Below are 17,300 nucleotides of genomic sequence, written 5' to 3'. Positions count from 1 at the left end.
GTACAGCTTCCGTCACTGCAACTGCAGGCCAGAGGGTCCACAGGCCCAGGGTGCTTAGATTTCTGTGCCATTACCGAAAAAGCGGTGGGCCTCTGAGCACCCCGGGCGGGTTACACGCCAGCTGGAGGAAGGAACCCAGGAGACACAGCCTCCTGGAAGAATCCCAACTCTGTATTCATTGTCAGACAAGAAAACTGACGGCAAGATGGAAATCACCTGCCACCCAACAGCCACCACCTGGGCTGGCGAGCCCTGGAAGGTGTCCTTTCGGGGGCAAGGCCGCAATCTGGGGCCAGGAGACCATGGACATGACTCACACTGTCTGGGACGCTGGCTCCCGTGCCCCTGAAGTGTCTCAGCTGTAAGCTTATCTCCCGGGGGCCCCTCCCTGGTCTGGGCCCCCCGGTATCTGGGTCTGAATTCCACAAAGATGATGTTTGGTGTTTCCATTCCCCACTTTCCGTTCACTCTTCTCTGGGAAACGAGGACCCCCAGTTCCCTTCACTTCCCTTCTCTTAGCCCGGGTCCCCAAGGTGACCCACCCTGGCCGAGGACGGGTCATGTGACCTAGGCCTAAGCCAATCCGCACCCACTTCACCTCCGCCAGAGTGACTGGTCAGGATGAGCAGAGGGTCTAGACCAGTGGTTCTCAACCTTCCTAATGCTGCGACCCTTTAATCCAGTTCCTCATGTGGTGGTGGCCCTGAACCCTCAAATTATTTTCGTTGCTACTTTATAACTGTCATTTTGCCACTGTTATGAATCGTAATGTAAATACCTGATATGCAGGATGTATTTTCATTGTTACAAATTGAACATAATTAAAACATAGTGATGAGTCATAAAAACAATATGTAATTATATGTGTGTTTTCCGATGGCCTTAGGCGGCCCCTGTGAAAGGGTCGTTCGACCCCCAAAGGGGCCGTGACCCACAGGTTGGGAACCGCTGCTCTAGAGAGAGCCAATGAGAGGCGGCGAGGCACCAACGACACGGAGAGACACGGGTTCAAACCCTAGCGTTGCTGCCCGCCAGCGGCCTGACTCCAGGCAAAGCCACAAGCAGCTCAGCTTCCTCACCTATAAAACGGGGATGACAACCAGACCCACGACACAAAGCTATTACGGCACTCTGCAAAGCGCTTAGGACAGGGGAGAGTGGGAGCTATTGTTTCAATAGCCACCTGGGGTACCTTGTAAGTAAGCGGCCTCTGGCTCATTTAGCCCAGAAAGGAGTATGTGTGGGAAGCTAAAAACATCAAAGGAAAAGGAGAAGCTCCCTCCCTGGCCTCGGGCAGCTCCTTGGCCAGGGAACATCCCGGCAGGCAGCTGTCCAGTCCGGGCTCATGGAGCTGCCAACGCGCTGGGTGCTCGGCTCCAGAGTCAGACTCCGTGAGGAGCAGGACAGGGCGTCTCTGTCATCACCGATGGCCCCATCAAGAAGAGTGCAGTGAGGGCTCCCAAGAAAAACTGGGCCGCTCCTACAGAGTGGGGCACAATACCTGCACGCAAAGCCCCAATATCCCTGCCGCCTCCTCTAGCAGCAGCCAGAGCCCCCCACCCTGGTGTCCACAGGACCAGTGGGTGTCTCCCCGTCCGGGCCTGGCTTCGAGAGCCACCCACGCCAATCGAGTCTCACTGCTTCGCTCTGGTGTTCCCTTAAAAGTGATTTCCGGAGGCCCAGACTTGGAAACCACCTCTGTGACTGCTGAGGCCTGAATGGCTGAAGGGACTGGGCTGCGTACATTCCGTGGAGGAAATCTGCCCCGAGCGGCCCCGAGGGTGTTCTCCTGAGTGAAGGAGTCAGACCGAGACAGAGAGACATCGTGTGATCTCACACGTGAAGCCTGAGCACACGGAATGCCCAGAAACAGAAACCAGAGGGGTGGGCGAGGGAGAGGAACACAGGGGGCAGAGAGGCACAGACTTCCCGCTGCGAGGTCAGTACGTCCCGGGGTGCGGTGTACACGTGCTGACGGCGGCTAATATGTTTGCACGGCACGGCTGAAAGTGGCTTAGAGGGTGGGTCTCCGTTCTCGTCACAAGGGCGGAAACCGTGACCATGTAGAGGGGATGGATGTTAACTAACTTTGCTGTAGCAATCATTTTGTAACATGCACGTATATCAAATCAGTATGTTGTACACCTCAAATTAATGCAACGTTGTTTGTCAATTACAGCTTAACACTGGACAGAAGTAAAAATTGTCTTAAGTTTCTGTGGATAAAGAGAACAAATACATACAAATGTGCACATTATATATATAATATACACACACACACACACACACATTCATATAAATGCAGGAATGTGACTGTTGAAATGATTTTGGATTTTGGGGATTTTTTTGATAGAGTCTTTTTTCTTTTCTTCTTTTGTGAGGGATAAAGAGGCAAGCCAATGACTCTCAAACCAGTAGGAGATCATTAACAGATGCTTCATGGAAAAGGGGCGAGGGAATGACATTCTGCAGCTCCTCACACATATCTCTGGGATCAAAAGGAGGAAGATTGTCCTCACCAAACACAGAGAAATGGGAAGCTGCAGCTACATAACTTTGCAAATAAGTTGGAGATAGACCTATAACTAGATTACCCTTACTTAATCACACCCTGAGTTAAGTAGCTAATCGCGTTAGATTGTGAACCCGGATTAACCAGGAATGGAGAAACAGGGGAGAAGAAGAGGGGAGGGGGAGCGCATCGCATTAGGGAGGGGAGCTAATCACTTTAGGGAGGGGAGCTGATCACGTTAGTATAAAACCAGTTTTCTTTGCCTACTTCGCGCGCACGTGCCCCTGGCTGGCGGTGCGCCCAGCTCTGCAGACCCATGAATAAATGCCCACTTTGCTGCTAAGTCCTGTGTCCCGGGGATTCATTGTGAGCGTGTCTCACACTTCTGCGTGGCTGCCTCCGTCTCTTCCCTCCTCTCCCCTTCACACTAACTGCCCCCCAACCAGGAGCCCGGGTCAACGAGCAAACATCCGCACGCCCCTGTGAACACGGGCCCTCACACCCCCTTACTGCCTCTGTCCTCACTGCCCTTCTCACCTGGGGTCCCGTGACACAGTCTCGGACCTTCTCCTCACTTAACCCTACGGTGTGGAAATGGGGCAGATTCTGGGAAGGCTTTTTTCTCGGAGGGATCATGCTGTGAGTTGAATTATATCTTTTAAGAAGACATGCTCAAGCCCTGTTCCCCAGTACTTGTCAACCTGACCTCATACGGGAATGGGGTCTTGGCTGAGGGAACTGGGACGTGAGCTAGGATGACGTTGTACTAGAATGGGGGTGGGGGTGGGGGCTGCAGAAACCCCTGGGTTTGGACTCCTAGCCCCAGAACTAGGACAGAAGAAATGCCTGTTGCTTTAAGACACCCAGTGTGCGGTACTCAGGCAGCAGTCGAACGCAGGTGGAACCAAAGAACCACTGAATGAATGAATCAAGTTAAAGTCCTGACTCTGGTGAGAAGGTAAGTTTCCTCTGCGAGGGAAGAGGGTAAACTTGGGAAATGCCGCCAACCCTCAAACGAAACAGATAGAGCTGGGTCGAGGGGCTGCTCAGGACCCCCAGCGGTGCCAGGAGTCGGCTGTGGGCTGCCGGCGACCAGCCATCACAGGGTTTGCGTCCAGGTGGAACCAGCACGTTCCCAGAAGATGGTGGCTCCTCCTGCCACAACTCCCCCGGCCACCCCCCAACACACCCATTTCCACCACTTGTCCCAACATCTCCCTTTGACACGAACGATCCAGAGGCCGGCAAGGCTGGCTGTGCAGATGCTCGGAGCACGGAAAGCGGGGGACCGGAGGAACGCAGCGCGTCACGGCCCCACCTACGGGGTTTTCCTACCTGGAAACGCTGAGAAATGTCCTCCGTGCACGATGCCCTCGGTTCCCAGGGGCAGCAGGTCCACTTCCCGTCACTTGCCCGCCAGGCGCAGCCCAGACACGCAGCGCTGACTCATCTGGAACGGGGCCGGGGCCCGATCGCACGGGCCGCTCGGAGCTGGCGGGGCTGGGAGGTGGCAAGGAAGGTGCAGGTGCTCTGCAGACAGAAGAGCGCGGCTGTGAGCAGCGGGCCGGGAGGGGGGCCACGGGGCTGCGGATGGGGGGAGGGGGGCCAGTGTCCCCCCACGGGCCCCCGGGGAAGCCGAGGGCGCCTGCGCACACCGGGGAACAGTACGCAGCTGTGAGAAGGACTCGGGTCCTGACAGCAGCTCAGGACACAGAAGGCCGCGTCGCGTGGGATTCCATGGACACAAAGTGTCTGGAAGAGGCAAATCCACACACACACACACACACATTAGGTCAGCGGCTGAGACAGGGACAAAAGTGACCGCTCACGGGAGAGGCCTGTTGGCGGTGACGAAGACTTAGTTTAAATGGGCTGTGGGTGCACAGGTCTGTGACTACCTGACTCTCACCACGGACCTGCCCGCGGTGAGTGAGTTGTGTGGTGTGTGAGTGACCTCTCAGCGAAGTTGTTAAAAAGGACTAGTGGGCGTTGAGGGCCCTCCTGCACGGAGCGTTCAGGGCGAAGTGCTCTGCGCAGGTGACCTTGTATGCAAACTGGGCACAAGCAGGTAGAGCTTCTAGGATGTTCTAGTTCTCCTTTGCCAGGATTCCGTTTCTGTGACAGAGGCAGCGTGGGTTGCCAGAGAACATACAGGTGTCCAGATAAACCTGAATTTCAGATCGACAAGGAATACTTTTTAGGACGCGGCCATCTCAGACACTGTGTGGGACACACTGACCCCAAGCGTTGCTCACTGCGCCCCTGCAGCGGAAACGGGCGCGGCCCTGGTACTTCTAGCGGCTAAACTGCGCCCCCGCAGAGCAGAGAGCTCGTGGGAGCTGACCCCAGCCTTGGGTCCAAAGCCTCGTTCAGACACGCTTCTGCTGTGTGGCCTTAGACACGCTAATAACGCTCTCTGGCCGTGACGCGGGGCCCAGCCACTATCAGCTCTGCGACTGGGTGACCGGCCTGGGTGTCTGGGTTCCTGCCCCACAGCAGATGGGAACATCGCAGTTTGCGGCTGGTGGCACCGCGTCCAGCAGTGTCCTTCCTGTTTCCACGAGGACGGGCTGCTGACCAAGACTTGGATCATGACTCTGATGACTCTCACGCGACATCTCAAGGAACCCAGGGGTCTGGAGTGAGTGTCGGCGCAGATGCAGGACCGTGGTGGCCACGTGAGGACTAATGCAACGAACGAGGACTCAGGACTGACTTCTAAACGCAGGCCGGCTCTGGGCTCTGAGGGAGTTCTGGATTGGAACTAATGACCCGGTGTTAGAAGATGGCCAGTCTACTCTGTCCGAAGGCAGGGAGATATGTGATAGATAGTTTCTAAGATTCAAATGTTTAACTGTTTTCAAGGGATTTTGTTTCCTGGGGTACCCAAAGCGCGTTTTTCAATGCAATAAGAGTGTAATTGCTAAACACCTCCGGTGTGCCAGGCGCCATGCTAGGGGTTTTGTGGTGATGCTTTGTTGACTCTTTTCCGTGATCCTGATCTGTCACCCACCCCCTCTTGCAAACCCCGTTGTTGAGATTGAGGTTAAGGAACCTGTTTAAGGTAACACAGCTGGTGGGAGGCAGCTCTGGGTCTAGGGAGGCAGGACCTCCAGATTCCAGCTTCTCTGCCCGTGCCCATGCCCCACACGCCACAGCAGACGGCCCACTTCCCGCCTGTCCTGTGGCGGAGCCTTGGGTCTCCAGGAAGCTGGCCCGGAGCGGGGAGCTATGCGTCCGCCACCCTCTAACCTGGATGGCACATCTGTCCCCAGTGTGCGTGGAGGGGTGGCCACCCACGCTTCACACCGCACAATGGCTCTCTCTACAGCCTAGTCCTGTCTCTGAGGACCCTCCCAGCGCCTCCCAGGGACTGAGAGGGTGACAGGAGGCAACAGGGCCAGGAGGAGGGAGTCCCCATCTCCCAGCCACCCCCACCCCCCATTATTTCCAGTGACATCTGGCCTCTGCGTGGGAGCTGTCCTGCTTGCTGTTCTCCTGACAGTCTGGGCGAGGGATCTGAGAATACAGCATGCCCACCGAGCACGTAGTTGCCCCACGGGGGCGGTGCCGTTTCCTGGAAGACAGGGCTGGAACTTAGGGACAGGCCCGGTCCAGGCGTACGCGACACACAGGACCCTGCGCCCACCAAGGGGTCCTACTTTGAATAAGAGGCCCCACATTTTCATTTGGCACCAGGTCCTGCCAATTATGTAGCTCTCTTGCCTGGAAGGAATGAGGAACCTCCAGTTCTTTTTGAAATGGCCACTGAAGCTGCAGATAAGATAAAAGCCGAAGGGAAAGAATGCGGCCTCCCTCCCGTCCTGGAGTTTAGCAACCCTGGCTGCTGGCCCGCCCTCCCCGCACCACTGCCTGGGGCACTGAGGGCTACAGGGAGTGGGTCCCAGGTGGAGGGCAGACCCTCAAGGTCCCCCACTGTCACCTCCTCTTCACTGATGACAAAAAGACAATTCAAAAAGTTGGGTCACTAGTCCCAGGTCCCACGACAGGAAGTGAGAGCGCCAGGGACCCCAAGCTCCTTGGAGGATCCCAAGCTCCTTGCAGGAACAGCTGTCAGTTTAATTCACAGGTCCCACACCCAGAACCTAAGAGGGGGGCAGAGTTGTTTTTTTTCTGTAACAGGAATCATGCCCCGCGTGGGCTTTCGTGTCTGGCTCCGTTCACTGAGTACCACGCTATAGAGGCTCCTTCATTTCACAGCTACGTCTGCCTTCCCGTACTTTCCACGTCTGAATAATGGTCCAGGGTGCTGACCGACACCCCGCTTCCACCTCTCTACCAGCGGATGGACGTTTGGGCTGTTTCCACGGGGCGCGCCTATGAGTCACAGCACCACAGACGTGTGCATACAAGCGTCTGTGTGGACACATTTCTCTTTTCCTGGTAAACACCTGGCCATGGAATATGGTGACTGTGTGTTTAACACTTTGAGGAAATGCAAACCTTTTTCAAAAGTAACTGCGCGTGTTCACATTTCCACGAGCCACAAGTGACGGTTCCAAGGCCTCTACACCCCCACCCCCTGTCCTGCTCCTGTCTGTCCTTAGGGTTCCAGCCGTGCGAGTGAGGATGCAGTGGGGTCTCGTGGGGGTTTTGATTTGAGTTTCTCTGTTGGCTAATGATGACGCAGACTATCTTTTCACACGCTTATCGGCCACCTGTGTATCTTCTGACGGAATGTCTATTTTAAGTCCTCTGCCCCGATTTTATGGGGTTACTTGTCTTGTTATTGTTGAGTTGTAAGTTTTTACATATTCTTAATAGGAGACCCTTGCAGACATATGGTTCACAAACGCTTTTCCATTCTCTGAGCTGTCACTTTAAAATTTCTAAAAATTAATTTTTAGAGAGAGGGGAAGGCAGAAAGAGAGGGAGAGAAACATCAATCAGTTGCCTCTCACCAGCGCCCCAAATGGGGACCAAACCTGAAACCCAGGCAGGTGCCCTGATGGGGAATCAAACGGGCAAACTGGTGCTTTGCAGGATGGAGCCCAGCCGAGCCACACCAGTCAAGGCCGAGTTCTCTTTTTTGACTTCGTTAGTTTCCTTTGAAGCACCAGAGTTTTTAATTTTGATAAAGCCCCATTTATCTATTTTTCTTGTGTTGCTGTGCTTTTGTAATAAGGAAAAATAAAGTTAATAATTCACAGAAAAGTGGGCTCGGAAATTATGCAGTTTAATGATCCGATAGCCTTCCTGTCCTCAAGGACCTAACAGTCAGCTGGTCTTCCTCGGGGTTCCCGCCCAGTGGTTAAATATGCTTTTGTCTTCCTCTTGGGTAACTTTGCAGGTTTCTGGACAAAGTTTTTTATACTCTGATGAACCAGACGGCCCACTGAACAGCTCTGAATTGAAGTGGGCTGAGTCATCCCTTAGCTGTGCTTGGAAATTCTCAAATGAGTCCAGTGTGAGCCGTTCCCGGCGCTTTGGTTCTGGTGCCTTGACTGGCAGCAGGGCCGACCCCCACCCCGGCAGACGGCGGTCGCTGCTTGCAGATCCTCAGAGCCGGAGCGGTCCGGGGAGACAGGCGCCACGTGTGTTTGTCATAACAAAGCACCGGGAGGACCCAGACACCCACACGTCCGTAGGGAACCGGTTAGTTACGGCACGTGCGGACTCTGGGAGAGGAACAGCCGAAGTGTATCGAGGAGACAGGACCGAACACATTGGAGGGGAGTGGAGTTGCTGGATCACATGGTAATTGTGTTTTAAGGCTGTGTTTTAAAATACTCACTGGAGGACATGTTTTATTGATTTTTAGAGCAAGAGAAATGGAGGGGGAGAGAGAGAGACACCGATGCAGGAGAGAAACATTGACTGGTTGCCTCCTGTATGCACCCCGACCAGGGATCGAACTCACAACCTAGGTCTGTGCCCAGAGCTATCAGCCTGACAGCTAAACTCACACAGTGGGGAGGGCACTGGGCAGCCTCCTGGGTTCCTCAGTTCAGGGAATCCAGAAGTTTGCCCAACAAAGGCAGGGCTGTTTCCTCAGATGGCAGGGGAGTGAACTCAGGGTCAGCACCGCCCTCACCCCTGGGGGCTGAGCAAGGGAGGGGCTGGTGTGGGGGGAAATGCAGAGAGGGGCTCCCGTGGTGGGGGTCACGGCCCTGCCCGCAAGGGGCCCCGTCTCTTATTCGCTGCCTCCCCAGATCTCACGCCAGCTCATCCACTTTCCGCATCAGCCACGTCACCACTGCCGGACCGGCCACCGAGGGCTTTGCTGGGGTGTCTGTCACGGCTCAGAGAGTGCCGGACACTGATGAGGCTGGCCTCAGCCCCCAGCCCACCCAAGTCCACTGTCCCCGTCTTTTCATCAGATTTCCTCTTCATAGCGTTTCAGAATCACGACTCTCATACAATAGCTAATAATTACGTGTCAAAGATTCTATGACTTCAACTCACAGGTTGCTGTTATCAAGGGACGCCTGAAGCCACCTCTGGGAAACGCCCTGTTCTTTGTGATGGGCTGTCCTGCCACCTAGTGGCAACGTTTGGTAACTGCAAGTCACACAACATTTTTAGACGTCGCAGGTACAGAGACGTCCAGCCATCTTGCTAGATACACAGCTTAAAAATCGCTTCAGGCATTTGGCCCCCGCCAGGTAGCCCAGTTGGTCAGTGTCCTCACGATATGCCAAGGCTATGGGTTGGGTCCCCGGTCAGGGCAGATACAAGAAGCAACCAATGAATGCATCACTAAGTGGAACAACAAATCGATGTCTCTCTCTCAAATCAATTAAAAAAACATCTGGGTGATGTGGTGAGAGTGGCTGGGGAGGGTGGTCAGGGAGGGCTTCTCTGAGGAGGTGGCCTCTGAGCACAGTATCCAGCAGTGCAGAGGCCCCGAGGCAGTCACGAGGTTGGCCTGGGTGGCTGGGAGGAGGCAGGACAAAGGCCCAGGAAGGAATGAGAACGCTCAGGGCCCATGGGCCAGGGAGACGCTGGGTGCCACCCTAAGGGCTGAGGGGAAGCACAGGAGCTGAAGTCTAGGCGAAGCCTTATCTCATGTTATTTTTATCTGCATGTTACAGAAACGTGATGGTCACTATTCCTCCTTCACTGGAATATAATGTGAAATCTCATCATGAAACATCAGCCACTAATCCGAAATTAAAAAAAAAAATTCCCGGGGGCCGAATCCTGTCCTTCCCACACGACCCCCAGCAGCCATACCCCTGGGCGTTCATCCCAGAGACACGAGCACAGGAGGCCACACAAAACCCACGCACGAGTGTCTGCAGCATCTCCGGTGGTGAGAGCCGAAACGTGACCCTGGCCAGGACGCCCCTCGGCGGGTGGCTGGGTGGACGTGCGCAGCCGCAGGCAGACAGGCGCGCCGCGCTGGGTGGCTGCCCCTCGGGGCGCTCGCTCTGCTGAGCCGGACATGCCGGCCTCAAGCCTCACGTGGCGCCGCGGGATTCCATCCGCGTGACGTCCTCAACGTGACAAAATGCCAGAGGTGGGGAGCGGGTGCGTGGTGGCCGGGGGCTTGGGGGCCCGGAGCTGGGGGGCTGGGGAGCCGGGGTCTGGGGGTGACAGGCAGGGCAGCGTGGCAGCTGTCCCCGAGGCACTGGGTCTGGGCTGAGTTGGTCGCTACAGGGATTTACGCGGGGGTGACGGGGTACAGAACCCCTGCAATACGCTGTTCCGGGGGCTCGGGTACTGTGCTGTGGTTACGTAAGAAGTGACCCCCGGGGGAAACGGGGTCCTCTGCCCAGCGGCCCCCCCTAGTGGTGGGCAGTATGACCCAAGGCCGCGGGGGGACCCCTGACCCCTATATATCCATTGGGTTTTTCCTGCATGTGCGCACCTACGCTGACGTGTAACTGACGAACCAGGCCTGGCCGCCGGCGAGCGATAACCGGCAACAGCGCGGAACGACGGCAGCCGAACGCCGCCCTGGCGGCTACGTGTCCTCCCCCGCGACGCCCGCCCGGCCTGCACTCACCCTCTTCCTCGCCGGGACGGAAAGTCGCGCACGTGCTGAGCGGCCTTTGCAGTTGGCGGCGCCCCGGCAGAGCCAGCATGGAGGCCTCCGCCCTGCGTCACGATTGCGCAGGCAGGCGGCCCGGCCTGACCGCAGCCCCCGGCGGCCCGGGCGGAAGCCGTCTCTCCCCCACGGAGTCCAGAAGCTTCACCTTCTCACCCGAAAGGCGCGCCTTCCGGCCTCTCCGCGGCGCGCCGGGGCCGCCGGCGTTGCTGCGCGCGCGCTCTGGGGCCATCAGCGAGGAGAGCGGGGGTGACCGGGACGCGCGCACCCCCCGCGGCGCGTAGGACACCCCAGGGCGGCCGCGTGGCCGACCCCCGGGAGGGACCCGCCTGCGGGGACGCCGCACGAAGTCACGTCCGGACAGACATCGCGAGAGTTCCCGGAGGCCGCGCGCAGCCGAGACCTTATCGTCAGTTTCCATGGAATTTCCCCTTTACTGTGAGATGGCCGTTGACCATCGAAAACCATGCGACGCGGAAAGTAGGCGACGTTTGCCACTTTGCGTGACTATAATTATTTCGAAATAAAAAGTCAAAAAAAAAAAAAAAAAAGGACTGCGGGCCCGATGAACGTGGGGAGGGAGAAGTGTGGTCGCTGCCAACGTAGCCGCAGGTTCCCAGGGCCAGGACGTCCGTGTCCGTCCCGGGGCTGACTCCCTGCCCACGTCCCTCTGGTCCGGCTTCCCTGGCTCGGCGTCCGGGGCCGACGTCAGCGGGAAACCCGGTGCACGCGGCGCCCTGGGCATGGAAGCAGCCGGTGGGCAGATCGTGCGTCCGGTGGCCGCGTGCTCTAGCGGCCCTGCATCGCCGTGCCATAAACGGCCGCGAACTTGGGGGCTTCAAACAGCCCCCGGGGGGCGGGGCAATGGGGGGAAAGCGGGACGACTGTAATAGAAAAACAATAAGTAAATTAAAAAACAACAACAACAAAAACTAGCACCCATTTACCATCTCAGAGTTTCCGTGGGTCGGGGGCGCCTCTGCTCAGGGTCTCCGAGGCCGACATCCGCGTGTCAGCGGGGGCTGGGGTCCCATCTTCCTGCCGCCTCTTCCAGGCCGCAGGTTTGGCTGGGCGCCTGTTTTTCTTTCTGGCTGTTGACGAGGGACTGCCATCGTCTCACAGTGTGGCGTCCGGCTTCTTCTGGGCCACCAGAGGGCTCTTGGCTATAACAGAGCCTCACATAACACAACGTAAGGAGTCACTGCAGCAGGAATTCCATCCCAGTCACAGCTGCGCCCACACTCCAGGGAGGGACTGACAAGGTGTGTGCCCCTGGGGGTCCTCTTAGGCTCCTGCTACACCCCCACCCAGGTATGTGTCCGCTGCCCTCCCCATCCTTCGGAATGTCACCATGACGTCCCCTATCCCCTCCTTTGCTCTTCACAGCTGGCATCTGCCTGGGTTTCCCATCCTCACATTCACACCCTGGTGTCATCCCCTCCCCAGCCATGACTTGTTTCTAACCAGCTGAAGCTGGCGGAGGTGACAGTGGTCACTCCTGTGTTTTGCTTACACTACGGAAGGCTGGGCTCTGTGAGCAGACACCTCCGCCGTGACTCCCACAGCCCCGAGGAAAAGGAGTCCGCCCCCCGCCTGAGTGAGCCCCCTCTGGGTGAACACAGCGGGGCACAGAGCTGTGGTGACCTAGGTGAAGCCACAGTGTGGCCACCTGAGAATCCGGGGTTGCGCCCTGGCTGCAGAAGGGAGGGGCCTGGTTGAGCTCTTGCGCTGACATCGGCATCCCCTGCATCCTTGCAGGAGAACACTGCATGAAATGGACTGGGTTCAGGAAGAATGGTTTTTCTAGGCAGAACTGTGTTCTGCAAAGCCCTGCTAGGCAAAGACCCCGGGACACTCTTTGGTGGCAATTGCTAAACCCAGATAGATGCCGGTTTCGTTCTAACCTATGTCCTCGGTCAGCTTGCTCGGAAGAAGCGTGATGTTCTGTGCTTTCTTAGGATCCCTGTCTTTGAGTGCTGGTGACCTGTGCAGAACCCCCCAAATTAGGATGTATGAAGTCATGTTTTTTTCCTGTTCGACAAATAGGGGATTTCTGTGAAGACTGCAGCAGACGGGTCTCCTGGTTGCTCACATAGTACGGAAGATTAACATGAGTGAGGGAGGGGCCCACAGCGTTTCCTGCACAGGGCGGGCTAGTGAGTGTTTTCAGCTTCTGGCCCATGGGACGTCTGTGCAATCATTCAGCCCCGCCACAGACTGTGTGAATGAGTGGGGTGGCCGCAGGCCAACAAATATTTATGAACACACCCATCTGAATTTCATGCCATGAACTCTGATCCACCGTTTGGCTTTTTTCAACCACTTAACAATATGAAAACTATTATTGGCTCCTGGGCCCCACAGAAGCAGCCCGCAGGCGCGACGGGGCCCGGGAGCCCCGACAAGGTGACCACTGGCTTTGTAGATGGTTGTCTCCGTTCTCATCAGAAATCTGCCTCAAGTTGCTCTCAAAGATTCAAACCCCAATATTTTTTTTTGCTCATTTGAGTTTCTTCAGTGTTTTGTGAACATAACTCACCGAGTCCCATTTGCTCAAAAACAACACAGAAGTAACCTCAGCTCCTTCCATCCTGTGAGTTGACGTAAAGACACGAAGTGGCCAGAGATGGATTAACACTGACCAGAGGGGGAGAGGCGGGTACCTGTCGTCCGAGGTCAGGCAATGGGAATTAGCTTTCCGTAGCCGGGGAGGAAGGTGACGGAGAGTCAGGTGGGCACGCATTCATGTGGACGAAAGTGGAAACAAGGGAATTTCCACGGGGCGCCTCCCACAGCGAACTTCTCTCTCTCTCTAGGCCTGCACGGCAGGTCTGTGACGCTGTCCGGGTGACCGCCACCAGGGGACAGGAAGCTAATCTAACAGCCTTAGGCAAGTGCAGTTTGCATTAGCCACATTCACATGCCAAAATACCCCCATTTTTAATAAGTATTATAAAGAACATTCATATCAAGTGATTGGGGAAGCCCTGGTTCGCTCGTCTGTCTCCAAATTACACTGAAAATATGAACTGATTCTTCATTTTTCTCAATCCAGTCGGGCATCTGTAACTGCTCGTTGGTAGGAGGAAGTCAATACATAAGGAGATGAAATGAATAAGACTTTTCTGGTGCTGAGAAAACCACATGATTCTGGAATCCACCCCCCTTTCACCCCAACATGTAAACACAGCCCTAATGTGACCATTGTATCATTTCACACCTGTAATTAAAGTTGTCCCTTAGAACGTAATAAATCGTCAGGAAAATCGGTTCCAGCTTTTGCACAAATTGCTGCTATAAAGAGTACGGCAATGGCATCAACGTCTTATTCCCAGCTTCCTGCCCCCCCGTCCGTCCTGCGGGGGCCCTGGCGTCCTGACCGCGCAGCACCCGGGCCGCTGGGGCTCTGCTGACACACTTCTCCCTGCCCACAGCTCTAGAGGAAGCGAGAAGGGAAAAAAACAAAACAAAACAAAACAACCAACGTTAACCGCTACGGCGACTGGATTCACGTTTATTGTTTTCCAAGGTTAACAAAAGAGAGAAAAAAGTCTCACACGTGAGCTTTTTCTTCAGAATAGTTTTATTGGTTTGCACATCATTTGTCAACACTCAGCTCCCCTGTCCTACTCTGATACACGAATCCGGTCATTCGTAGTCCTCTTCGCCCCATATTTCATATATCGTAACGTTGTTCTGCGGGCCTGAGGGCACCTCGAAGGTCGCAGGCTTGAGGGAACCGCCGCTTGCCACAGCGTCTTTCAGGTGCCGCACCTTGGAGAGAAACTTCACAAGCTCCACCTCGAGCTGGTTTAAGGTGTTAACTGTGAAGTCTTTGCTGGGGGGAGCACTCTGATTTTTCTTTGGTGGAGCGCGAAACAAACAGCCTCGCAGGCCAGGAGGACTCTTTTCCTGCCGGGAGAGACAGGCAGGGTGAGTAACGCCGCTGGCGGTGTGGGTTCTGACGCAGTCCCAAGACGGCTGGGCTCACCTCAGGGAACATGGTTCTAGCATCGCTCCACTCCAGGCACTTGGCCAAGTATGGCCAAATCGGGCCCACCTTCCGTTTTTGTCAATGAAGTTTTATTGGAACACAAACACGCCCCTTCACACGCGTACTGTCTAGGACGGCTTTCAGGCTCAAATGGCAGAGGCGGGTCATTGCCAAGCTGCAAATACCTACAATCCGGGCCTCTACAGAGGAGGCTTGCCAGCCCTGCCCTAGCCAGTTTGGACAGTCTCTGGGATCTGTGGAGCAAAGCATGAGCTGCCCTGTCCCTGTCTCCCCCTCTTCTGGGTATTAGCACTACAGGAACGAGGAGTTACCTTTTCACCCCTCTGCCCCCTTCGGACAGGTCTCTACCTTTCCTTGGGATAATGATGTCATCTCTATTCAGTTCAGCACCTCGTAAGTCGAACGCTAGGGAAATTAACAATCGGGCCGTGAATCTGGCTCTGGGAATGATTTTGAAACACGCCAAGTTCTTAAATCTATCCTCCATTTGCAAAGAGTCACCTAACAGGCTAGACATCAAGCCGAGGTCTCCTTCACCCAATCAACAGGAGGTGGCCTTCCACTGCTGGTGCCACCCCTGAGGGTCTGGGGACTGCTGTCTTCCCTCAGCCTGCGTTGGGGGAGGGCCCTGCCCGCATTTCCCTGCCCAGGTCACACTTTGTGTCCTCTGTCCTTCTCCTTAACAACACTGCCCGTAAGAAGTGGAGCATCCGTTTCTCCAAGTCTGAGACTTCTGAGACGGAATCAATGTGGTAAAAGAATGAAGCTGTCCTGCCCCGACCAGTGTGGCGCAGTAGGTTGGGGGTTGTCCTACAACCTGAAAGGTCGCTGCCGGTTTGATTCCCGGTTGGTTGGGGCGCATGGCTGGGTTGAGGGTTTGGTTCCCAGTTGGGGTGTTTGTGAGGCAAGCAACCGATGTTTCTCTCCCCCCCTCTCCCTCCCTTCCGCTTCTCTAAAAAAAAAAAACAAAAAAAAAAAACCGAAGCCGTGCTCACCTTACTCTTGTCACTCTGTCCTCGAAGCTTTAGAACCACGTACAGCACGCCCACAAACAAGAGCCAGAGCCACGCGCCGGTGAGCCAGCCCCGGGTGTGCCCTGGCAGGTCCTGCCTAACTCGGAAGTGCCCTCCGCACGGCACCTGGCCCTGGGACTCTTTGATGTCCCCGCTCACAGAGGAGAACAGGAAGGCATCGCCGCAAAAGAAGCACGGAGGCAAGAGCAAGAACCATTTCAGTGTCCGCATGGTGAGCAGAGATGGGGATGTTGCTCATGGTGGGTCTGCCTGCCCTGGCACCTGGAGACCAGGTGCCTAGGGCTGGGCCGTGGGTGATGTCACAGAGGCCCCGAGGCATGACAGCTGGCCATTGTGATGACCACAGGGCAGAGGGTGATGAGGCCCACGGTGCTCCAGGAGGGGGAGGACAGGGGATGGAGAAATTTCCAGCAGGCGGTTAGAGAGAGGATGGGATGATGAACTGCTAGCCGTCTCCCTGCAGGTCTCTCTGGCCTTAATTTAGCGTTTGTTGAATCCAGCTGTGGTTGAACACATGGAGCTGAGAGCCCAGTGAGAAAGATATTACACCAGAGGCTATGCATTAGGAGCCATGGGTGTGTATTGCTTGGCCTATATTGTTTCTAAAATTAATTATTTGCAATATTTAAATGTTAGGAGGGGATTTTAATATAAAAACGTAGACTTCTGCCTCCTTTTGAAAATGTGGAAGATCTGAAGACACTGGTCCTAATAGGAACTGCCTATGTAGGTGGTCATGTTTTCTCCACAGTCCCCACCGTTCCCTAATGCCTCCTACTCACTGATTTTACCTGCATGTGCATGCCCTGGGCTAACTGAGGGTATACTTTATTAAAATTATGATTACAGCGGGGAGCTTTAAGATCATAGAACAAGGAGGTGGGTTATGCAGGAAGGCTTTCCTGAAAAAGACACTTTGGTAGAGTTTGTGGGATGGTCGGGTGGGGCTTGATGCCTAGGCATGAGTGAAGACCCCAGGGGAAGATGCACCTCGAGGCCTGTGCCAGGAACATAACTGGGGCTTACTGGCCAGTGTGTTGGGAACCATCAGCTTCTCAAAAGGACATGAAACAAGAAATCCCAGTTAACGGAACACAAAGCTTGTCCTTGTCCCCTGGGGTCCTGTGATTCAGACATATTCCCCAGGAATAAGAGGTTCTGCTGAGTGTAGTCAAGAGTCCTCTGGGCGCCTTCACGCTGTGGCGCTCTGGGCAGCAACAAGCTCTGTAAGACCACTTGAAACCATGGGAAGACTGGGCCCACCGGGGACAGTGCACTCTCTGGAGGTGTGGGGGGCCTTCTTGCAGGAGACATCTGGGCAGTTAAGTCAACCCATCCGTCCCAAGGGGCTGCTACTGCCAAGTGGCAAGCAGCTGGCCTGATGCCTGTGGCGGCGGACAGGAGGGTGACGTTCAGAAGCTCGTCCTTGAAGCCACGCTTCTGTCCCCAGTCTCTCGTTACGCAGCTCTTGTGGGGGGGTCATTCCTGGTGCTCTGAGCCATACCGTTTTATAACTTAATGAAGTGAAAAAGGAAAAATAGCAACTACTAGTTAACAGTTTAACTGGGCTGTATAAAAAATTGATCAGGTAAAGAAAATGGTTAATCAGGTTTGTTCTGGAATAGTCTGCAACAAAAATCCAGTGACGTTAATATTATTTTAATTAAAATGCTTCTATAGTCATAATGTTAGAACATCCTCAGGGCCAAACTCTGCACCACGCTG

The 17,300-nt window shown here is 55.2% G+C and overlaps 1 protein-coding gene across 1 annotated transcript; it reads right to left on the bottom strand.

Annotated features, from left to right (window-relative positions):
* Positions 1-14,102: 14,102 nt before the first annotated feature.
* On the bottom strand, positions 14,103-17,217 carry LOC150003738 (protein FAM209-like). Its single transcript, XM_090285334.1, has 2 exons — positions 15,537-17,217; positions 14,103-14,438 (listed from the first exon to the last, which is right to left on the bottom strand). Exons 1-2 carry the CDS (start codon positions 15,783-15,785, stop codon positions 14,175-14,177), a joined length of 513 nt encoding a protein of 170 aa, XP_090141460.1. The 5' UTR covers positions 15,786-17,217; the 3' UTR covers positions 14,103-14,174.
* Between the last annotated feature and the right edge of the window lie 83 nt (positions 17,218-17,300).

The sequence above is a fragment of the Furipterus horrens genome, unplaced genomic scaffold, assembly GCF_987537825.1.
Source record: "Furipterus horrens unplaced genomic scaffold, mFurHor1.1.pri manual_scaffold_8, whole genome shotgun sequence".
Taxonomy (NCBI): Eukaryota; Metazoa; Chordata; class Mammalia; order Chiroptera; family Furipteridae; genus Furipterus; species Furipterus horrens.
This window is presented reverse-complemented; position numbering and strand designations above follow the sequence as displayed.

What these genes read in the sequence shown, in the direction of transcription:
- LOC150003738 (XM_090285334.1), bottom strand. Translation starts at nt 15,785, where the DNA reads ATGCGGACACTGAAATGGTTCTTGCTCTTGCCTCCGTGCTTCTTTTGC. An exon ending in GACAGAGTGACAAGAGTAAG is followed by an intron (nt 14,439 to 15,536) that starts GTGAGCACGGCT and finishes CTCTCCCGGCAG; the next exon opens with GAAAAGAGTCCTCCTGGCCT.